Source organism: Anolis sagrei, chromosome 2 (assembly GCF_037176765.1).
Source record: "Anolis sagrei isolate rAnoSag1 chromosome 2, rAnoSag1.mat, whole genome shotgun sequence".
NCBI classification, from domain to species: Eukaryota; Metazoa; Chordata; class Lepidosauria; order Squamata; family Dactyloidae; genus Anolis; species Anolis sagrei.
The window spans coordinates 161,822,169-161,842,646 of NC_090022.1; the positions used below are offsets into that span (position 1 = coordinate 161,822,169).

Genomic DNA, 20,478 nt, shown 5'->3' on the forward strand with positions numbered 1-20,478 from the left:
CATATACATATATTATTATTATTATTACCACATATGTATATATGTTCCTGATTCTTGACATCCTCTCCAACAATTTTTTGAATAGTTTTTATTTATATGTGCTATTCTTACTGGTGTTAAGTACCATTTCCATATTAATTTGTAATAATTTTCTTTAATCCGTATTGATAAGTTTTTTAGATGTCTTTGTCTCCATAATTGTTGCTACTCTGTTTCATTTATTTTTATCCCTAAATCTTCTTCCCAAACCTCCTTGAGGACGCTATCTTTTATTTATTTATTTATTTAAAAGTTTTGTATACCGACCTTCTCACCTCTCTTGAGGGACTCAGACTGGTTTCCAGCCATAATATCACATACAATCAATAAAACATCATAATACATATTACAGTAAAACATTAAAACAGCAATTACAATCAATAACTTTAATGGTCATTCGTCATATTAAAATCATTGCTCATCATCCTCCATATCTCAGGGTGTTGGCTCACTCGTCAAATGCCTGTCTCCATACCCAAGTCTTCACCTGCTTCCTGAATGTCAGGATAGAAGGGGCAGTTCTGATCTCCGGTGGGAGAGAGTTCCAGAGTCGAGGGGCCACCACCGAGAAGGCCCTGTCCCTCGTCCCCACCAGACGCGCTTGCGAGGCCGGTGGGACTGAGAGCAGGGCCTCTCCAGACGATCTTAATAATCTTGATGGTTCATAGGGGAGAATACGTTCGGAGAGGTAAACAGGGCCGGAGTCGTTTAGGGCTTTATAGGTTAACACCTATATTTTGTTTTTCCTTCCTTTATTTCAATTATTATCTTATATATTTTACGAGCTTTTCCTTTCAAATTTTCATGCTCCTCTACAACCCTTCCATTTTGTATTATTTGTTCGAATTGGTTAGGCTTACTTCCGTTTTTATTATTTTTTCCCCCAATTTTTAAACCATTGTTATAATTGTATACAATGGAACCATGTCAATTTTATTTCTCTAAATTCGAGCAAGCATTTACAAATACAGAGTAGCTAATATAGGAAATTGAATGACCTGACAATGGAATTGGACAGTGCTTGAGAATAATGAGACACTGATGATGTGTTTTTACTGCTTTTGATGTCTTATACTGTTTAATGTTTTTCATCTATATTATGTGTTATGTATACTGATTTGTTGGAAACCCCCTTGAGTCGCCAGTTGGCTGAGAAAGGTGGTATACAAATACAGTAAGTAAGGAAATAAATAAATAAATAAATAAATGTAGTCAATGGGAACAAATACAGGGCCAGACCCTAATATATTATTTATTTATTTATTTGAGACATTTATATGCCGCCCTTCTCACCCCAAAGGGGACTCAGAGCGGCTTACAAGGTATATATACATACAATATATTATTAGCATAGTACAATATCAGTTTTAAGTATTGTTATATTGTACTATATCAATTATACTGTAATATTATTAGTAATATTACATGTAATATAAATATATAATTATAATATCATATTATTATTATTACTATTATATTGCATTACATTATAATATTATAAATATTATATGCATATGTATAATATATTGGGGAAATATGCCAGTTCTCAACATTAGATAGCTTGAGAAGCACTGATTGAAAGTATAATAAGCTTATGGCCTTTAACATTCTGTGTTCCATTGCAGGAAGCGAAATACCACATGCAGCGGTGCATTGATTCTGGCCTGTGGGTACCAAATGCACGAGGGGCAGAAGGAGGAGAGAATGGTGACAAACCTGAAGGCGCCTATGAAGAATGTCCAAAGGAGAGCTCTGAGGAAGACAAAGGAAACCCCTGAAGCTGTGGCCAGATTATCTGTAAAGCAGATAGCCCCTGCCAACCTTTGTCTTCCCCTTCTTTCCTACCAACTGTTCTGCAATAATGTGCTTTGCACACTTAGACACTTCCAAAATTGTATGAGCAGCTTTTTGACTGGAGTTTTTGTTCACTATCTCCAAACACCCCCTTCCCCCAAACCTTTCAGCATTGCCACTGGTTGAAAACAAGCATTTTAGGGGATCAGAGTGCAATTTCACAAGAGGTTGGCATGGCAGGTTGGCCTTCTGTCTTGTCAGGGGCATGCCAATTGGTGTGATAGTTACAAATGTGCTGTTATATTTTGTATTTTTGTTTGGCAACCAGTTATGGCTTTTGAACAAATAAAATAGCTTAAATTGGAATGGAGTCAATAGGTGCAAGCTGTTCTTTCACTTGAGATTCAAATTATTCATTTTGTGTCTCCTTTTGAAATTGGCTGCCTGAAAAACGGCAGGGTGCATAGTCCAGTAGTAGAGAACATGAGGTGCTGGTGTAAAGTCTCAGTTGTTTCCCTTAATGTCTCAGGTTAAGCTGTCTTACCTAGGAGAGATTTAAAAAGACCTTCCTAAAACAATGAAAGCAATTGAGTTCTGCCTGCTCTTCCTCCGATTTAGCATTAATATTTATTAAGAAAACAAATTCCTGTTCCATGTTATACACTGGAATAAATTGTGGTTTTGTAAGGTGTCCTGGGAAGACTATAGCTCAGTAGTAACTGTAGTAAGTATCCAAGGTTCAGCCCCTGAAATCTTCAGATAGAACTGGAAAAATATGTGGCTGAAAAGTTAGAGAACTATTTGCCATACTGGGCTAAATGGAAAAGTGGGTAGGACTCTATAAGTCAGCTTGCTGTTTCTCTGTGACCGGCACAAATACGTCTTTTAGTAACAAAAACGGTCTGTAGTATTTTAATGCACCCTGTGGTCTGTTTCCATTACAGATGCTTGTAAGTAAGAGGATTGGCCAGTTATAATAGGCGCAAGCAACTAAATAGTTCTTTTTTTGGAAACCAAAGCAGATTGCAAACTGTCTTGAATATTCTGGGGGAAGGCGAGGAAAATTGATTTAAACAAATTTGTCCTTGTTAGACTTGTTAGGTCATTTAAAGAGTAATGATAGTTATGCTTCTCAAGCATTTCTGTGTCTTGTCTTCCATTATGTATGGCCTATTGTTGTTTCAGTGTGAGGTATTGGAGAAACAAACTGGTTTCTGATAGGAAAAATAGCTGTGGCATCTGGCTTCTTTCAAGTACGCCATGGTAACATTCTGTGGAATCTTGGGACACACCGTTTAATGAGAATCCTTTAAAATTCTCAGTCAGAGAGCTCTCATGCTTTACAGCACTACAAACTCCATGATTCAGTTAAAGTGGAAATATAGCGTTGTGATTGTGTAGTTACAGAGCAACTGTTGTGAAGTGATTCAATATTTGGACTGGACTGGGAAACCAGAGATTGAATTTCCCACCCAGTCATGGAAATCCACTGGATGACAGTAGAAAAGTTATACTTTCGCAGCCTTAGAAGAAAGCAATGGCATCCCCCCCCCCCTCAAAAAAACAAACAAACCACACACACACACACAAATCTTGCTAAGAATACCCCCACAATAGGGCAGCTATGAGTCAGAATCAACTTGAAGACACAAAGTTGCAATAAGTTCTAAGTGTAGGAATGGACCCCATGTATGGGCAATGTGTGGTCCTGCAGAACTTGGACTGCAACTTTTGATAGGTGTAGCCACCAATAAAATGGTGAAGGACCATGGGAATTGCAATCAGCAGAGGTGCGCACATTGGCCTTCTCTATTCTGTTGGTCTTTCCATATATTTTGTGTTTTTCCTTGGTTAAAGAACTAAGTCTCATGAACGCATCTCCTTTGTTAACAGATGTAGACTCGTATTTGTCTTCCAGGTGTTTTGTCCTAGCAGTAAAGGCTTATGCAAGCTCCAGTCCAAATAGATGGAAAAACAAAGGATTTTTCTTTACAGGGTTTTTGTGCTGGTGAAAGCAATTAGTGTTAGTCTGTGTCCTTATATATTTCTGAATGCAAGTAATACATTATTGCACACAATTATGTTTGATTTCCGTTAGAATTCCTGCCCTTTTCTATCTGTTGTCTTCCACCTCTCCCTGGACTTCAAGTGTTGCTATTAGGAAAGTTACGTGAGCATGTATTTATTCTCTGAAATGGTCCCTGTGCAAGTCTACAAGCTGTAACCGATGGACTAACTCTGTCATACTTCCTTATACTAGATGTCAGAACTAGCCCACACTTCTCCGTCATCCAGTCGGTGCATTCTAATTTGTTTGCTTGGTTCCAGAATTTCACAGACATTTGTTTCTACATCCAATACCTACTTTGGGAACAGTGCGTTTTTCTCATTTTGGTCATGTTACATAGCTTACTAGCACAGGGGTGAGTGAAGAGCATGTACTAAAGCTATAGTTGCAGTCCTCAACTTTCCTTTCCTTTGTTAACCCTTCCTATTTTACAAAATCAGAATTGGATTTCTCATCACTTCCAGATTGTTCTAATTTTTAGCAGTATATTTAGATTCTGGAGTAGAGAACCGCCCTCCAGACCCACTCTGTTTGCAAGATTATTTAGTTGGGAAGACAACTCTTTTTGAAACTTCTGTGCCATCTTTTGGCTTGCAGTACTTTCTGCTAAGTGCTGCTTATGTTCCCACACAAGTGCCCTCATTTGCCCTGTTGATCCACACCCATCTAAACACATTGTGTGGTGTAAAAGCTGCAGGAGCCATCTTACAAATGAGCAGAGAAAACCGTTATATGTAATTAATACAAAAGTGCTTTGGAACAATCTGAAAGTCATCTTAAGAGGTGGGAAGGATAAGGGACAGAGATCATTCTTTGAGAAGGTTATTTGAAAATGTTCTCTGAGATCTTTCTCTAATAATATTCTTTCATTACGCTTGATCTAGAAAGAAATTTCAGATAGGTAGCATTGGTAACTAATGAAATAGGCCTTTCCTTAAATCTGGCCAACTATATCTGAGCTAGTCTATTGGAGCAAGTAAGCAAAATTTCTGACATGTCCTTTCCCCTAGAGCAGTGGTTCTCAGTCTGTGGGTCCCCAGGTGTTTTGACCTACAACTCCCAGAAATCCCAGCCAGTTTAGCAGTTGTTCAGATTTCTGAGAGTTGAAGGCCAAAACATCTGGGGACCTACAGGTTGAGAATCACTGCCCTGGAGAATAAGGCTAGGTAGTGGCTTCAGCATTGCACTATGACTGTGGAGACCAAGGTTCAGTTCCCTGCATAGCCTTGGAAGGTAACTGGATGATTCATATGATTACAGCCACAGAAAATCCTATATTAGTGTTGCCATAAATTGGAAACAACTTGAAGGTGCAGAACAGCAACAATAATTGCCCCAACGGTCATTACTTCCCAGCCTTATCTGATCTGCAATTATAGGAATAAGATCCTCCTTTGCAGGATTATTAATGAAGTGCTCTGAACACTGTAAATGGTAATAGCCATGTACCAATAATGAAGTACTCTGCACACATGTAAATGGTAATAGCCATGTACCAATAAGCATCATGCATATATTTTGGAAAAGGACTGTCTATGCAGCTAAATAATCCAGGGGTGTATGGACCTGGAAGGGGGGGGGGTGCAGTTTTCTGTTGCATGTTTTTGGTGGTATGTAAATCCTGACCACCAAAAAATACACACCACTGGCAACCGCTTCACTGTTACCCAGAATAAAGTCATATTGGTTTCCAGAAATCGTTATTTCATCTTTGAAATTGCTTTTCTGCTAAGGATGGGAAAAGATACACCAGGATGACTTGCCTGGTTTTAGCTAATGTGTACCTTAACTTAGGTGGGTGGAGAAACCAATTGGCATTCCATCTTTGCCAGAAAATGTCATGGGTTGGCCCTGATTCAGGTGTAGCAGTCTGATACTTTGCTGGCTTGCCATGGGCAGCACCTATTTATATGCTATCTATTCACAGCAGATATAATGTGTCTCTTTTCCCTATCCTTCACTTTGAAAGTGTTTCTACAGACTTATGATATATCACATAAAATATGTTATTACTTTAGTTTCACACGTGTCTCCTGATTCCTAATGACGAGGCCTTGGTGCATCCAACAAACATCCCATACTTTAAGATAAAACTTTAAATTTGTCCATTTAGCCATATCAGAAGAGTTGTTCCATTATTATTATTATTATTATTATTATTATTATTATTATTATTATTATTATTATTTAGAACTTTTATATACTGGTCTTCTCACCTCCGCAGAGGGACTCAGGCCGGTTCACAACAACAGTAACACAGACAATCATTTAAAAACATCACATCCCATAATACACTAAAACATTAAAATACTAAAATACAATAATATAATTACATTGGCCAAGTCGTCAAAATAAAATCGTAGTTCATCACAATCCATCCATGTAGTCACAAGTTATTGACTCACTCGTCAAATGCCAGTTTCCAGAGCCAGGTTTTCACCTGTTTTCTAAAAGTCAGGAGAGAAGGGGCAGTTCTAATCTCCAGTGGGAGAGAGTTCCAGAGCCGAGGGGCCACCACTGAGAAGGCCCTGTCCCTCGTCCCCACCAGGCGCGCTTGTGAGGGTGGTGGGACCGAGAGCAGGGCCCCTCCCGATGATCTTAACAATCTTGATGGTTCATAGGGGAGAATCCGTTCGGACAGGTAAACTGGGCCAGAGTCGTTTAGGGATTTATAGGTTAACACCAGCACTTTGAATTGTGCTCGGAAGCTAATTGGCAGCCAGTGGAGCTGGCGCAACAGAGGAGTAGTATGCTCCCTGTACTCCGCTCCTGTTAGTAATCTGGCTGCCGCTCGTTGGACTAGTTGGAGCTTCCGGGCAGTCTTCAGAGGCAACCCCACATAGAGAGCGTTGCAGTAGTCTAAATGAGATGTAACCAGAGCGTGGACCACCGTGGCCAAGTCAGACTTCCCAAGGTACGGGCGCAGCTGGCGCACAAGTTTTAATTTATTTAGCTTACCATCTCTGCAAAGGATCACCGTCTTGTCATGGCGCTGGAGCTTGAGCACCTCAATGATGTCACGAGCTAAACCGTGAAGGGCCACCCAAGACGGGACGGTTGTGGCAGAGAGGTCAGACCAAGCACAATCCTTGGAGAAGGCAATGGCAAACCACCCCAATATTCTTGCCAAGAAAACTAAATGGACCAGAAGAACCAGAGATATGTCGGTATGCCATCGGAAGACGGGACACCTAGGTCGGAAGATGGCCAAAGGAAGATAGATGAGTGCCTTGGACTGCAAGAAGACCCAACCAGTCCATACTTCAGGAAATAAAGCCCGACTGCTCGTTGGAGGGAAGGATGCTGGAGAAAATGGAAGGAAAAAGGAAGAGGGGCCGACGAAGGGCAAGATGGATGGATGGCATCCTTGAAGTGACTGGATTGACCTTGAAGGAGCTGGGGGTGGTGATGGCCAACAGAGAGCTCTGGCGTGAGCTGGTCCATGAAGTCACGAAGAGTCGGAAACGACTGAACGAATGAACAACAAAACCATCTCTGCCTCGTAGCAAGTGTAGTCCCACTGAAAGCAAGATACAGTGGGAGACTACACATCAGAAAGAGCCAACAGCTTGGAAATTGGGTGTGCAGATTTGAATGCTCCAAAGGTTCCCCTCCTGATACTCTTGAAAGAATGTGCAACTAATATATATATATAGATAGCTGTGAAATACAACACCTATGGCAAAGGCACTAAAAAAGTCCATGCACTCAGCCACATCATAAGCATCAACACAGGAGGGCTAAGTAATGCAAACACTTGAGACTGTAGAACAGAAGCTCTCCATTGCCAGCAACCATATAACCACAGCAATCATCATCCAATCTACTGTTCTGGGGTGTCATGGATTTCTAATTGACCATAATTACTGAAATAAGTGGGGGAGGGGGGCTGGGAGAGGCGAGGGCTTGTGCTGTGGGTGCCATTTCCCACCATTAGAAATAGCGGGAGCCATCTTAATTTGCACTAAGCAGGTAAGTTAAATAATTAGTTTTTTTATGAGTGACTGTGGCCAAACCTTCCCTCCCTCCCTCCCTCTTTCTTTCTTTCTTTCTTTCTTTCTTTCTTTCTTTCTTTCTTTCTTTCTTTCCTTCCCTCCCTCTTTCCTTCCTTCCTTCCTTCCTTCCTTCCTTCCTTCCTTCCTTCCTTCCCTCTTTTCCTTCTACTTTCCCTTTTTCTTTCTTCCTTCTCTACCTGTTTCTTTCCTCCCTTCCTTTGCTCTTTGGATCCATCCTTCTCTCTTTCTTTCTTTCCTTCCTTCTTTATTTCTTTTGTTCCTTCTTTCCTTCCCTCTTTTTCCTTTTTTCTTTCATTTTTTTATTTCCTTCTCTCCTTCTTTCCCTCTTTCTATCCCTTCTTCTCTCCTTCCTTTCTTCCCCCTTTCTGTCTATATGTGTTTTGTGTGTATATATATGCATATATGTGTGTATATATATTTGTGTATGTGTGTTTGTGTATATATGTGGTTTTGTGCATGCATTGTAATTGGGGGTTTTTTTTTTTGCTTTTTAAGACTCTTTTGCTGTGTTTTTCAATGTTTTTATGAGTGATGGACACTCGTTGACCTGATAGGTGTATTGTGTCCAAATTTGGTCTCAATTCACCAAGTGGTTTTTGAGTTGTTAATCCCACAAACAAACATTACATTTTTATTTATATAGACTAGCCCTTCCCTGCCACGCGTTGCTGTGGCCCAAATGGGGGTTCTGTGTGGGAAGTTTGGCCCAATTCTATCGTTGGTGGGGTTCAGAATGCTCTGTGATTGTAGGTGAACTATAAATCCCAGCAACTACAACTCCCAAATGTCAAGACTGTATTTTTCCCAAACTCCACCAGTGTTAACATTTGGGCATATTGCGTATTCGTGTAGAGTTTGGTCCAGATCCACCGTTATTTGAGTCCACTGTGATCTCTGGATATAGGTGAACTACAACTCTCAAACTCAAGGTCAATGCCCACCAAACCCTTCTAGTGTTTTCTGTTGGTCGTGGGAGAACTTGTGCCAAGTTTGGTTCAATTCCATCGTTGGTGGGGTTCAGAATGCTCTTTGATTGTAGATGAACTATAAATCCCAGCAACTACAAATCCCAAATGACAAAATCAGGTTTTTTGAGTGAGGAACATACATTGGATTGTTAGGTGTCTTATGTCCAAATTTGGTGTCAATTCGTCCAGTGGTTTTTGAGTTCTGTTAATCCCACAAACGAACATTACATTTTTATTTATATAGATGAGTAAAAACAACAGGAATGCTATATACACACAAACAGGAAAGAGAGCCACAATCAAAACTATTTTCCCCCCCCTCCACCTCCCCCTCCCAAGAGCACGTGATGCAGGCTGAGCACGCGCCTCTTCCGCCCACGCGAAGCGCTCAGCACCGTCTGAGCGACTGACAGGACCAGGTCCAAGAACACATACATTCGATTCTTGCACAACCCGCCGTGGCCAATCCTCTTTAAAGGGCTTAGTCGACAGCGAATGAGGGGCCACGCGCGAGCTCGCTCCTGCAGCTGCTCCAGCCAATGAAAGAGAAGGAAAGGAGGCAGGAGGTGGGTCAAAGGCGTAACCAGAGGGCGGAGCGTGAACCAATCGGAAAAGGCGTTGCATGGGACCAATTGTAATCTCCGTGACAACCTGACAGACCAGGGAAGAGGGGACGGCGGGGGTTTCAGGCCATAGAAGCCGTTCTGGCGGCCAAAGCGGAGGTAAGGCAAGCGGAGAAGGAGGGTTTCCTTGAGGGGAAATGTTTTGTAGGCAGTCTAGGAAGGGGGAGATGAAAGTGGAGCGGGACAGTCAGCCATGGCTGTGAGGGGGAAGAGGCAACGTTAACCTGCCTTGGCAGCTTCCAAAAGGCCGGCTTAGGCCTTAAGTGGGACAGGTTTCTATGGCAACCACAGAGCCCCCCCTAGACAAGAGCAGTGTAACCTGAGGGGAGACAGCTAGGGAATGGCTTCAGCAGATAACGGGACGAGGCGTCATGAAAATTATGTTTCCACAGGATGTGCTGCTGTTTTGGGGGCATCAACTACCATGCAGTAGCTCAAGAGAGTGTGTTGGAGAAGAAACACTATTTGATGGTTGATTGTGATTTATTTATGTATTACAATTCTAACAGAGCAAAACAAACACAGAGATTAAAAAGAAAAAGGGGAAAAAAACACACAGATTTTGCAAACTTGGTATTTGGTTAAATGTCCTCTGACCAGTATCTGGCCACTTGGAGTGCCTCTGGTGTTGCCGCAAGAAGGTCCTCCATTGTGCATGTAACAGGGCTCAGGTTGCATTACAGCAGGTGGTCTGTAGTTTGCTCTTCTCCACACTCGCATGTCATGGATTCCACTTTGTAGCCCCATTTCTGAAGGTTGGCTCTGCATCTCGTGGTGCCAGAGTGCAGTCTGTTCAGTGCCTTCTAAGTCGCCCAGTCTTCTGTGTGCCCAGGGGGGACTCGCTCATCTGGTATCACCCATGAATTGAGGTGCTGGGTTTGGGCCTGCCACTTTTGGACTCTCGCTTGCTGGGGTGTTCCAGCGAGTGTCTCTGTAGATCTAAGAAAACTATTTATTGATTTAAGTCGTTGACATGCTGGCTGATACCCAAACAGGGGATGAGCTGGAGATGTCTCTGCCTTGGTCCTTTCACTATTGGCTGCTACTTCCTGGCGGATGTCAGGTGGTGCAATACCGGCTAAGCAGTGTAATTTCTCCAGTGCTGTGGGGCGCAGACACCCTGTGATAATGCGGCATGTCTCATTAAGAGCCACATCTACTGTTTTAGTGTGGTGAGATGTGTTCCACACTGGGCATGCATACTCAGCAGCAGAGTAGCATAGTGCAAGGGCAGATGTCTTCACTGTGTCTGGTTGTGATCCCCAGGTTGTGCCAGTCAGCTTTCGTATGATGTTGTTTCTAGCGCCCACTTTTTGTTTGATGTTCAGGCAGTGCTTCTTGTAGGTCAGAGCACGGTCCAAAGTGACTCCCAGGTATTTGGGTGTGTTGCAATGCTCCAGTGGGATTCCTTCCCAGGTAATCCTCAGAGCTCGGGATGCTTGTCTGTTCTTAGAGAACAGTCTGTTCAAGAACAGTTGACTGTGATGCTGTAAACTTTTATTTACTGCCATGCAAGATTTCTGTGTTGTGTAGTAACCTGCCGAAAAGGGCTGTCATATGTGACCAGATGTTTAATGAAATTCAGCGCATCAAAAGATTGCACACTTGCGCCTATCATCTAAGCCAGGGGTCCTCACACTTTTTAAATAGAGGGCTAGGTCACAGTCCCTCAAACTGTCGGAGGGCCGGATTATAATTTGAAATAAATAGGAATGAATTCCTACGCACACTGCACATATCTGATTTGTAGTGCAAAAACCACTTTAAAACAATACAGTAATTAAAATGAAGAACAATTTTAACAAATATAAATTTATTAGTATTTCAATGGGAAGTGCTGACCTGCTTCTGGCTTCTTTTTTTGTCGTGTCAGGAGAAACTTGAGAAACTGCAAGTTGCTTCTGGTGTGAGAGAATTGGCCGTCTGCAAGGACGTTGCCCAGGGGACGCCCGGATGATGTTTTATCATCCTTGTGGGAGACTTCTCTCATGTCCCTGCATGAGGAGCTGGAGCTGATAGAGGGAGCTCATCCGCGCTCTCCCTAGATTCAAACCTGCGACCTGTCAGTTTTCAGTACTGCCGGCAAAGGAGTTTAACCCACTGCGCCACTGGGAGCTCCTTGGTGCTTTTGGCTGATGGGATAGGATTATAAATGACATTTATATGCCACCATTCTCACCCGGAAGGGGACTCAGAGCGGCATACAAGTAATATACAATACAATAAATAAAATAAATACAACATCTTCCTAGACCTCTCTCTTTACTCTGGTCCAAGAGCAACAGTTGGTGTTGGGGGGAGGGGTTCCCAACCGATGACACTGAAGACAAGATGGCACTGCCTCCTTTGCCCCTCGCTTCACTCTGGTCCCAGAGCAGCAGTCTCCCAACTGATGACGCTAAAGACAAGATGGCACTGTCTTCTTTGTTCTTGCTATTATGTGCTTTCAAGTCATTATAGACTGTTGACCCTGAGCGAGGGCCGGGTAAATGACCTTGAAGGGCCACATCCGGCCCCCAGGCCTTAGTTTGAGGACCCCTGATCTAAGCAGATGGAGATATTGTGTGAGGAAGAGATAGTGACGCAGTAATGCAAACAGCAAGAGGAGTCGTTGAAGGCTTTCATGGCCAGAATCACTGGGTTGCTAAGTTTTCTGGGCTGTATAGCCATGTTCCAGAAGCGTTCCCTCCTGACGTTTCACCTACATCTGTGGCAGGCACCCTCAAAGACAACCTCTGAGGATGCCTGCCATAAATATGGGCAAAACATCAGGAACATGCTTCTGGAACATGGCTATACAACCCAGAAAACTCACAGCAATCCAGTGAGAGGAGTATCTGTATAATAACAGTGATGTTGATGATGCTAATCTGGAGTCCTTTCAGATAGAATGGGCCCTCCGTATCTGCTTGGGATTGGTTCCTGATTTTCTGACACCAAAATATATGTTTAAGTCCCATTATATCAGTGCTGTAGTTATTTATTTATCATGTCAGAAGTGAATTAATACTACAGTTATAATGTATTTAAGAAAATACAAACAAAGTTAAAACACTTGTCACTATACTAAATTTCCTTTGACGGTAGCTGGCCACCTGGAGTGCCTCAGGTGTTGCTGTAAGGAGGTCCTCCGTTGTGCATGTTTCAGGGCTCAGGCTTCGTCGTAGTAAGTGGTTTGTTCTTCTCTGCACTCACATGTTGCGGACTCCACTTTGTGTCCCCATTTCTTAAGATTGGCTCTGCATCTCGTGGTGCCAGAGCACAGTCTGTTCAGCACCTTCCAAGTCACCAGTCTTCTGTGTGCCTAGTGCTGTAGTGAAATGATGTGTTCTTATATACAATGTTAAAATTAAGATTTGCTTTTTTATTTTTTTTTAAAAAAAATTAAACTGTGGATGGTTGAATCTGTGGATACAGAATCCATGTGTGTGGGGGGCCATTGAAAATTATTTTCACGCTACTGTAAACTTGCCCTGATGCCTCTTTCTGGTCATATAATGTAACTTTTGTTTTTATTCACTTTGGATTTTGAATTTCTAAAATTGGAAACATAAAGTGAAGAGATAGAGAGGAAAGAGGAGAACGAAGTTGCTATTCCTTGTGATAGTGAAGTGGAGTATATAAATACAGAAGTTGTATGCCCCTGACTTTTGCTGTATGCTGACTTTCTTTTTTTAAAAAGGGTTTTGCCTGCCAGCATCCAAAAAGCAATATCTAGTTGCTGTGGAATATTAGATTGAATGTTTGGCCTAACTCCACAGAATGCTTCTTATAATGAGTAATCGATAGGTGATTCATAGGGCATCATCAGTTGAAGTTAACTTGAGACTGCAGTTAACAGCAAGGTGGATGACGATGGAGGGGGCAGGGGAAGTGATACTAAAAAGTAAATAAATGAGTAGCGTATAGACAGAGGTTGTGGAGAGTGAAGGAAATAGAAGGATCAGGTTCAAAAGTCTGGTTTTTCTTGAGAAAGCTCCTAAAGTTACTGTGGAGTTTGTTTGTTTTTTTTGTGTTGTTGTTGTTTTTCATTAAGTTGGATTTCATTTGTGGTGATCTTTTGAATGAGAGATACACACACCCTCCCCAGCTCTGATAATCAGGAGCACTGCTCAGGTTGTCCAAAGTCAAGACTAAGGCTTCTTTTATTGAACAGATCTATTAATAATGCCGGCTTCCTCTTTTCCTTCTGCCTTCCATTTTATGAAGCTGCACAACAATAGCACAGAATAATAGTGTATTTGTGTTGCACAACACAAACACTGTAGTATTTTAATTTTACATTTCGCATGTCTCACAATACATTATATGTACAGTCAATAGTTCCTTCAGAAGCCATATAAGGTAGCCAATAGCATTTATCTCTGTATTTCAGGTTTGGATACAGAGACGAAAACAATATTGAGAATGTGGTTGAGACAAGATTTAAGTCAGGGGATGTCTTGGCTTACTCTCTTGTACATTTGATCATTAAACAGAGCAGGTGTTACTGCATTTTGTTTGATTTAGGAAAGCAAATTTACAAGCAACTCATGACAAATCATTCCTTCTGGATATTCCACATGAGTACATGTGCAGCAGCTGTAGGTGAGGAGGTGTTTGGCTTCTTTCGGTGTCAGTAAAAAACAGGGAACCATCTGCAGTTTCTTCAGTAGCCTCAGGTGGAATGGTTAAATGGCACAACTTAGTCAGGGAAAGTCAGCTGTATAAACAATTGCATAAGGTGGCTATATAGATTGGTAAACAGATCAATAAATATGCTGTAGAATCCCTTGCATGCAACTGGCAACTAGTGCTGTCACCTAGAACAAGTGCTGTGGAAAATGTTGCCACCCTTCTGCTCTTGATCAGAAATCAGGCAAAACAGGAAATGCTTCTTACCAACTTAGTAGCATGCAGTAGGACTGTTGTAAGTTGGCACTATATACAGACAGTCCCCAAATTATAAATAAGATAGGTTCTGTAGACTTGTTCATAAGTTGAATTTGTATGTAAGTTTGAACAAGTACATTTTAAAAGTGTAATCCAGCCTCTCTCTTTCTGTCTTGGATAGCATAGGGAATGGTCAAGACCGCTGTGGTGTTTCTTTTGCTGTCTGTTCAGAAGATTTCATCTTACTTTCTGTCCCTGTGATAATTGGATTTTGAAAAAAAATTGGCTTGTTTTAGAAACAAGGATTGGTGATAAAGCTTCAGTGGAGACACTTTCCCTCCATGATTATTTATTTATTTATCATGTCAGGAGCAACCGGATATTTGTATTACATTTTTAACAAAACAAACAAACAGACAGACAAAACACAAAGTTTGCAAGCTTGGTAGTTGATTATATGTCCTTTGACCAGTAGCTGGCCACTTGGAGTGCCTCTGGTGTTGCCGCAAGGAGGTCCTCCATTGTGCATGTAGCAGGGCTCAGGCTGCATTGCAGCAGATGGTCAGTGGTTTGCTCTTCTCCACACTCGCATGTCATGGATTCCACTTTGTAGCCCCATTTCTTAAGATTGGCTCTGCATCTCATGGTGCCAGAGCACAGTCTGCTCAGCGTCTTCCAAGTAGCCCAGTTTTCTGTGTGTCCAGGGGGGGAGTCTCTCATTTGGTATCAGCCATTGATTGAGGTTCTGGGTATGAGCCTGCCACTTTTGGACTCTCGCTTGCTGGGGTGTTCTAGCGAGTGTCTCTGTAGATCTTAGAAAACTATTTCTTGATTTAAGTTGTTGGCGTGCTGGCTGATACCCAAACAAGGGATGAGCTGGAGATGTCACTGCCTTGGTTCTTTCACTATTGGTTGCTACTTCCCAGCGGATGTCAGGTGGTGCAATACCGGCTAGACAGTGTAGTTTCTCCAGTGGTGTAGCGCGCAGACACCCCGTGATAATGAGGCATGTCTCATTAAGAGCCACATCCACTGTTTTAGCGTGGTGAGATGTGTTCCACACTGGGCATGCATACTCAGCAGCAGAGATAACTCCATGATAACTCCTTCAGGAGTGGATTTCCCTTCAGAGGGATAGATTTCTCTCACTTCCTGTTGACTTGCCCCCATTCTTAACAATGAAGCATTGGTAATTTGAATGATTGTAACTTGAGGAGTGGCTGTATATAGCCCTCTATCATTTGAAAGTTAGAGAAAGCATTAAAGACCTGATCTTGGAATGCAACCAGCTGTGCATTTTTGGAAACACACCACAACATATTTTTAATTTACTACATTTAGCTGGAGAGTCACATGTGGCACAACCACCTAAGGGTGGCAAAAATGTTTGGCAATATAGATGATACTGGGGTTTGTTGCAGAATAGATGAGCTGAAATGGAGGGAACTGCCTGAAAGCAAGTGGAATTTTAGAACAGCTGTGGCTGGTAAATTCAGTAGACCATGTAATGAGATAATTGTGTGTCTAGTACAGTATTGTCAGTAAAGAGGAGCTGCAGGACTGTGCCTATTTTTGTAATTCAGTGGTTTCACTGAGGTTGAGTCAAAGAGAAAAGGTTACCTGTCCTATGATAGTACTAATATGTTATAGTGGTTGGCTGTGATTCAGGAGAACTTCAGTCTAATTGACATTTGTGTCATAAACTTACTTAGTGGTCTTTTGTAAGCCTCTGCAACCCCTCATGAGCCTCAACTCCTCATTAGCAAACTGAGGTCAATCACTCTGCTTTGCTTCACAGGATTGTTGGAAGGATTGCAACAAGATGATGTAATGAGAAGCTTTGCACATTATGAAAGTACTGTCTAAATGCTAAACTAGGAATTACAGCACCGGGTAGAGATCTGAGCATGAGAAAAAAGGTCATTTTCTACCAGCAGGGAAAAGTTGGTCTTCTGGGGTGGCAAACTGAAATTCTGGTCATTTAGCTATAGGATATTGACTCCCAGACATTGGTCACCAGGTATTGCTGGACTACCTCCAGAATCTCTAGAGAACACTGCCAAAGGTCCAACATTGTTGTTACTATTTATAGCCTGTTTTTTCTCTCCAAAAAAGAGACTCAAATAGGCTTACAATTTAACTGATACAATTCAATTTTTAAAAACCCAAAATGTACAAACATTAAAGTAGAATTAAATTTCTGGCAATCCAGGATTGAGAATCACTGTTTGAGGAAGAGTATAAAACTTGTGAACATTATTGGGACCAATCTAAGTTGATGAGAACTATAGAAGAAAAATGGCGACATACAATGTCATAAGGAGTATTTTATATATCAGACCATAGGATGTTACTTGGGGAAAGTTCTGGTTCATCTTGTGTTATGGTGGATATGTTAGGAACATTGTAGGGCTGATCTAGGGAGATGGAAGAAGATGGTGTGCATAGGTTATTTATCGTGTCAGGCAACCGAACAGTTGTATTACATTTTTGACGGAACAAACAAACAAACATAAAAAAGACACAGAGTTTGCAAGCTTGGTAGTTGATTAAATATCCTTTGACCAGTAGCTGGCCACTTGAAGTGCCTCTGGCGTTGCCGCAAGAAAATTGTGCATGTAGCAGGGCTCAGGTTGCATTGCAGCAGGTGGTCTGTAGTTTGCTCTTCTCCACACTCGCATGTTGTGGATTCCACTTTGTAACCCCATTTCTTAAGATTAGCTCTGCATCTCGTGGTGCCAGAGCGCAGTCTGTTCAGCGCCTTCCAAGTCGCCCAGTTTTCTGTGTGCCCAGGGCGGAGTCTCTCATTGGGTATCAGCCATTGATTGAGGCTCTGGGTTTGAGCCTGCCACTTTTTTACTCTCGCTTGCTGAGGTGTTTCAGCGAGTGTCTCTGTAAATCTTAGAAAACTATTTCTTGATTTAAGTTGTTGGCGTGCTCGCTGATGCCCAAACAAGGGATGAGCTGGAGATGTCTCTGCCTTGGTCCTTTCACTATTGGCTGTTACTTCCCAGTGGATGTCAGGTGGTGCAATACCGGCTAAGCAGTGTAATTTCTCCAGTGTTGTAGGGCGCAGACACCCCGTGATAATGCGGCATGTCTCATTAAGAGCCACATCCATTGTTTTAGTGTGGTGAGATGTGTTCCACACTGGGCATGCATACTCAGCAGCAGAGTAGCATAGTGCAAGGCCGATGTCTTCACTGTGTCTGGTTGTGATCCCCAGGTTGTGCCAGTAAGCTTTCGTATGATATTGTTTCTAGCACCCACTTTTTGCTTGATGTTCAGGCAGTGCTTCTTGTAGGTAAGAGCACGGTCCAGAGTGACTCCCAGGTATTTGGGTGCGTTGCAATGCTCCAGTGGGATTCCTTCCCAGTGATCCTCAGAGCTCGGGATGCTTCTCTGTTCTTGAGATGAAAAGCACATGTCTGTGTTTTAGATGGATTAGGGATCAGCTGGTTTTCCCTGTAGTAGGCAATAAGAGCACCTAGAGCTGGAGAGCTTCTGTTCTACCATCTCAAAGCTCCCCGCTTGAACAGAAGCAACCAGAAGTGTGCATAGGTGAGACGAGGTTATAATTTCATTGGCTTATAAAGGGGTTGGCCAACAAAATATGTTCAGCACTATAGTTTGTATGTGTTTTGCTTCTGGCAACTATATTTTCCTCACAAATATATCCACGGTGGACACCTGAATTGTGGAATTACAGTATTGTTAGGAAGTGTTTTATTTTTTACTAACATAATATGAAAACTATGGTTAACATGGCTGTATCGGGCAAATGTTTATGAACATTTTAAAAAAATGTGCTGGGGAGAGTTGAAAAGTTTATCATCTTGCATGCTTTGGCAATTCAGGTGAAACTTGCTAGAAAGAAGGATACAGGGTTTGAGTTCTTTTGCTTTCATAAATGCAGAAGTGAAAGACAGAAATTATTATTGTGACATACTGGACTCCAAAGAGTCTTGAATGCAGGGAACTCTTAATGAGGATAAGAAAGAGAAAACTACAATAGTGAATGTGTTATGGGATTCCATACCCTTTTGTCGTACTGTATAACAAATGCAAACTCCTTCTCATTATATATTAGAAATATATAAACAAGGATGTATGTATAAGTATGTCAAGCTTCTGATAGCACCAAAATCTATACCTGTGAAAAAAACAATATATAAGGAAGATCTGTCTTCCCCCATCCATTAAGTGCTTGGGTGAATTGCTCTTTAGAACTTTTAGAAAGCAATTGAATATTTATGAATGTTTGGGGGCCTGATTTTTTGATAAATATGTATACTGCATTTTGGAAAATACATATATTGCATTGGAAACTCCTTTTGTGTGTAGCTTCTTTCATACCATAGAATATTTAGCAGAAACTAAATTGGTTAAAATTGTTCAATGAAAGTATTGTCGAAGGCTTTCATGGCTGGAATCACTAGGTTCTTGTGGGGTTTTTTCGGGCTATAGGGCCATGTTCTAGAGGCATTTCTCCTGACGTTTCGCCTGCATCTATGGCAAGCATCCTCAGAGGTAGTGAGGTCTGTTGGAATTAGGACAATGGGTTTATATATCTGTGGAATGGCTGGGGTGGGGCAAAGAGCTCTTCCCTGCTGGAGCTAGGTGTGAATGTTTCAACTGACCACCTTCATTAGCATTTGAAGGCCTGGCTGAGCCTGGGAAAATGTTTTGTTGAGAGGTGTTAAGATGTGCCTGGTTGTTTCCTCTCTGCTGTTTTGCTGTTGTAATTTTAGAGTTTTTTTAATACTGGTAGCCAGATTTTGTTCATTTTCATGGTCTCTTCCTTTCTGTTGAAATTGTCCACATGCTTGTGGATTTCATTGGCTTCTCTGTGTAGTCTGACATGGTGGTTGTTGGTGTGGTCCAGCATTTTTGTGTTCTCAAATAATATGCTGTGTCCAGGCTGGTTCATCAGCTGCTCTGCTATGGCTGACTTCTCTGGTTGAAGTAGTCTGCAGTGCCTTTCATGTTCCTTGATTCGTGTTTGGGCGCTGCGGTTGGTGGTCCCTATGTAGACTTGTCCAATTGTTCAATGAAACTCTGCTGAGGGATCAATTCCTATTGTGTAAGACATGTATACACATTCTTATTCTATACTGGAGGTAGGAAAGACAGTGGCTTTAGAGTAGCAGTGGCTTAAGTATTGAGCTAGAACACTGGGAGACCAAGGTTCAAGTCTCTGCTCAGCCATGGAAGTCCACTGGGTGATGTTAGACAAGTCAGACTCTCTGAGACCCAGGAAACTCCCTCTGAACAACTCACGCCAGAAAAAAATACCAGACATGGTCACCTTATGGCCCCATAAGTTAAAAAATGACTTGAAGGCACACAATTTCAAGTGGGGGGGGGCAGGTTAATTATCTATTTCTATTTTAATACTATCTTCCTAGTTAAAGTTTTGCTTGATTATGGCAGTCTCTGATCCACAGTAGGTTGTGCAAGGACCAACAGCTACGATGAAACAGTAGCAAAAATACATATATTTCCCATTCAAAGGCAATGTGTCTTGTCTTCTTGAAATCTCATTATACATACTGAGATTTCTGAGTCTGTTCAAACATTGGTTTGCATGCTCTTTGATACAAACATAAGTCTTGTCAAGAACTAGTATTTTGTTAACAGAGAGCGGCTTTTGAATTTTGACACTTTGCTAAATAGAAGCTCCTTTGATAGGTAGCTGCAAAAGAAGCCGTTGAACAAAATAGAAGCTGTCATCATAAATTTTATCATAAGATAGAACAGAGGAAGAGACTAAACTGCCTGGTTATTTTAACATCTTGATATCACAAGCAATGCATAGCTTTTGAATGAGGGGCCTTTGTCCAGTTGTGCAAGGTCTTATCTATACTGATAGGATATCAGTCTTGCATATTCATGTTTTGTTGCAGAATTCACACACCCGTGTGTATGTGCCTTTTGGTGCTTGTTGATTTATCGGTACACCATGAAGTTTAGAATTTTCTTAGGCAAGGAATACTTTAAGATGGTTTTGCCAGTCTCTTTCTCTGAAATATCTTCCTCTACAACAGTTGTTCTCAACCTGTGGGTCCCCAGGTGTTTTGGCCCACAACGTCCAGAAA

At 41.8% G+C, this 20,478-nt stretch overlaps 2 protein-coding genes across 3 annotated transcripts in view; both read left to right on the forward strand.

Moving 5' to 3' along the window:
- The window catches only part of CDC37 (cell division cycle 37, HSP90 cochaperone), a 35,318-nt gene extending 33,115 nt beyond the window's left edge, over nucleotides 1-2,203 (forward strand). Inside the window, exon 8 of the mRNA XM_060763613.2 lies at nucleotides 1,665-2,203. Coding sequence (XP_060619596.1) covers nucleotides 1,665-1,817 — 153 coding nt within the window. The 3' untranslated portion in view covers nucleotides 1,818-2,203. The remainder of the gene's footprint in view (nucleotides 1-1,664) is intronic.
- Nucleotides 2,204-9,495: 7,292 nt separating this feature from the next.
- Nucleotides 9,496-20,478, forward strand: part of TYK2 (tyrosine kinase 2) — a 69,274-nt gene continuing 58,291 nt past the window's right edge. For both annotated transcript variants that reach the window (XM_060763611.2, XM_060763612.2), the window contains exon 1: nucleotides 9,496-9,607. The gene's annotated coding sequence lies outside the window, so the exon portion shown is untranslated. The remainder of the gene's footprint in view (nucleotides 9,608-20,478) is intronic.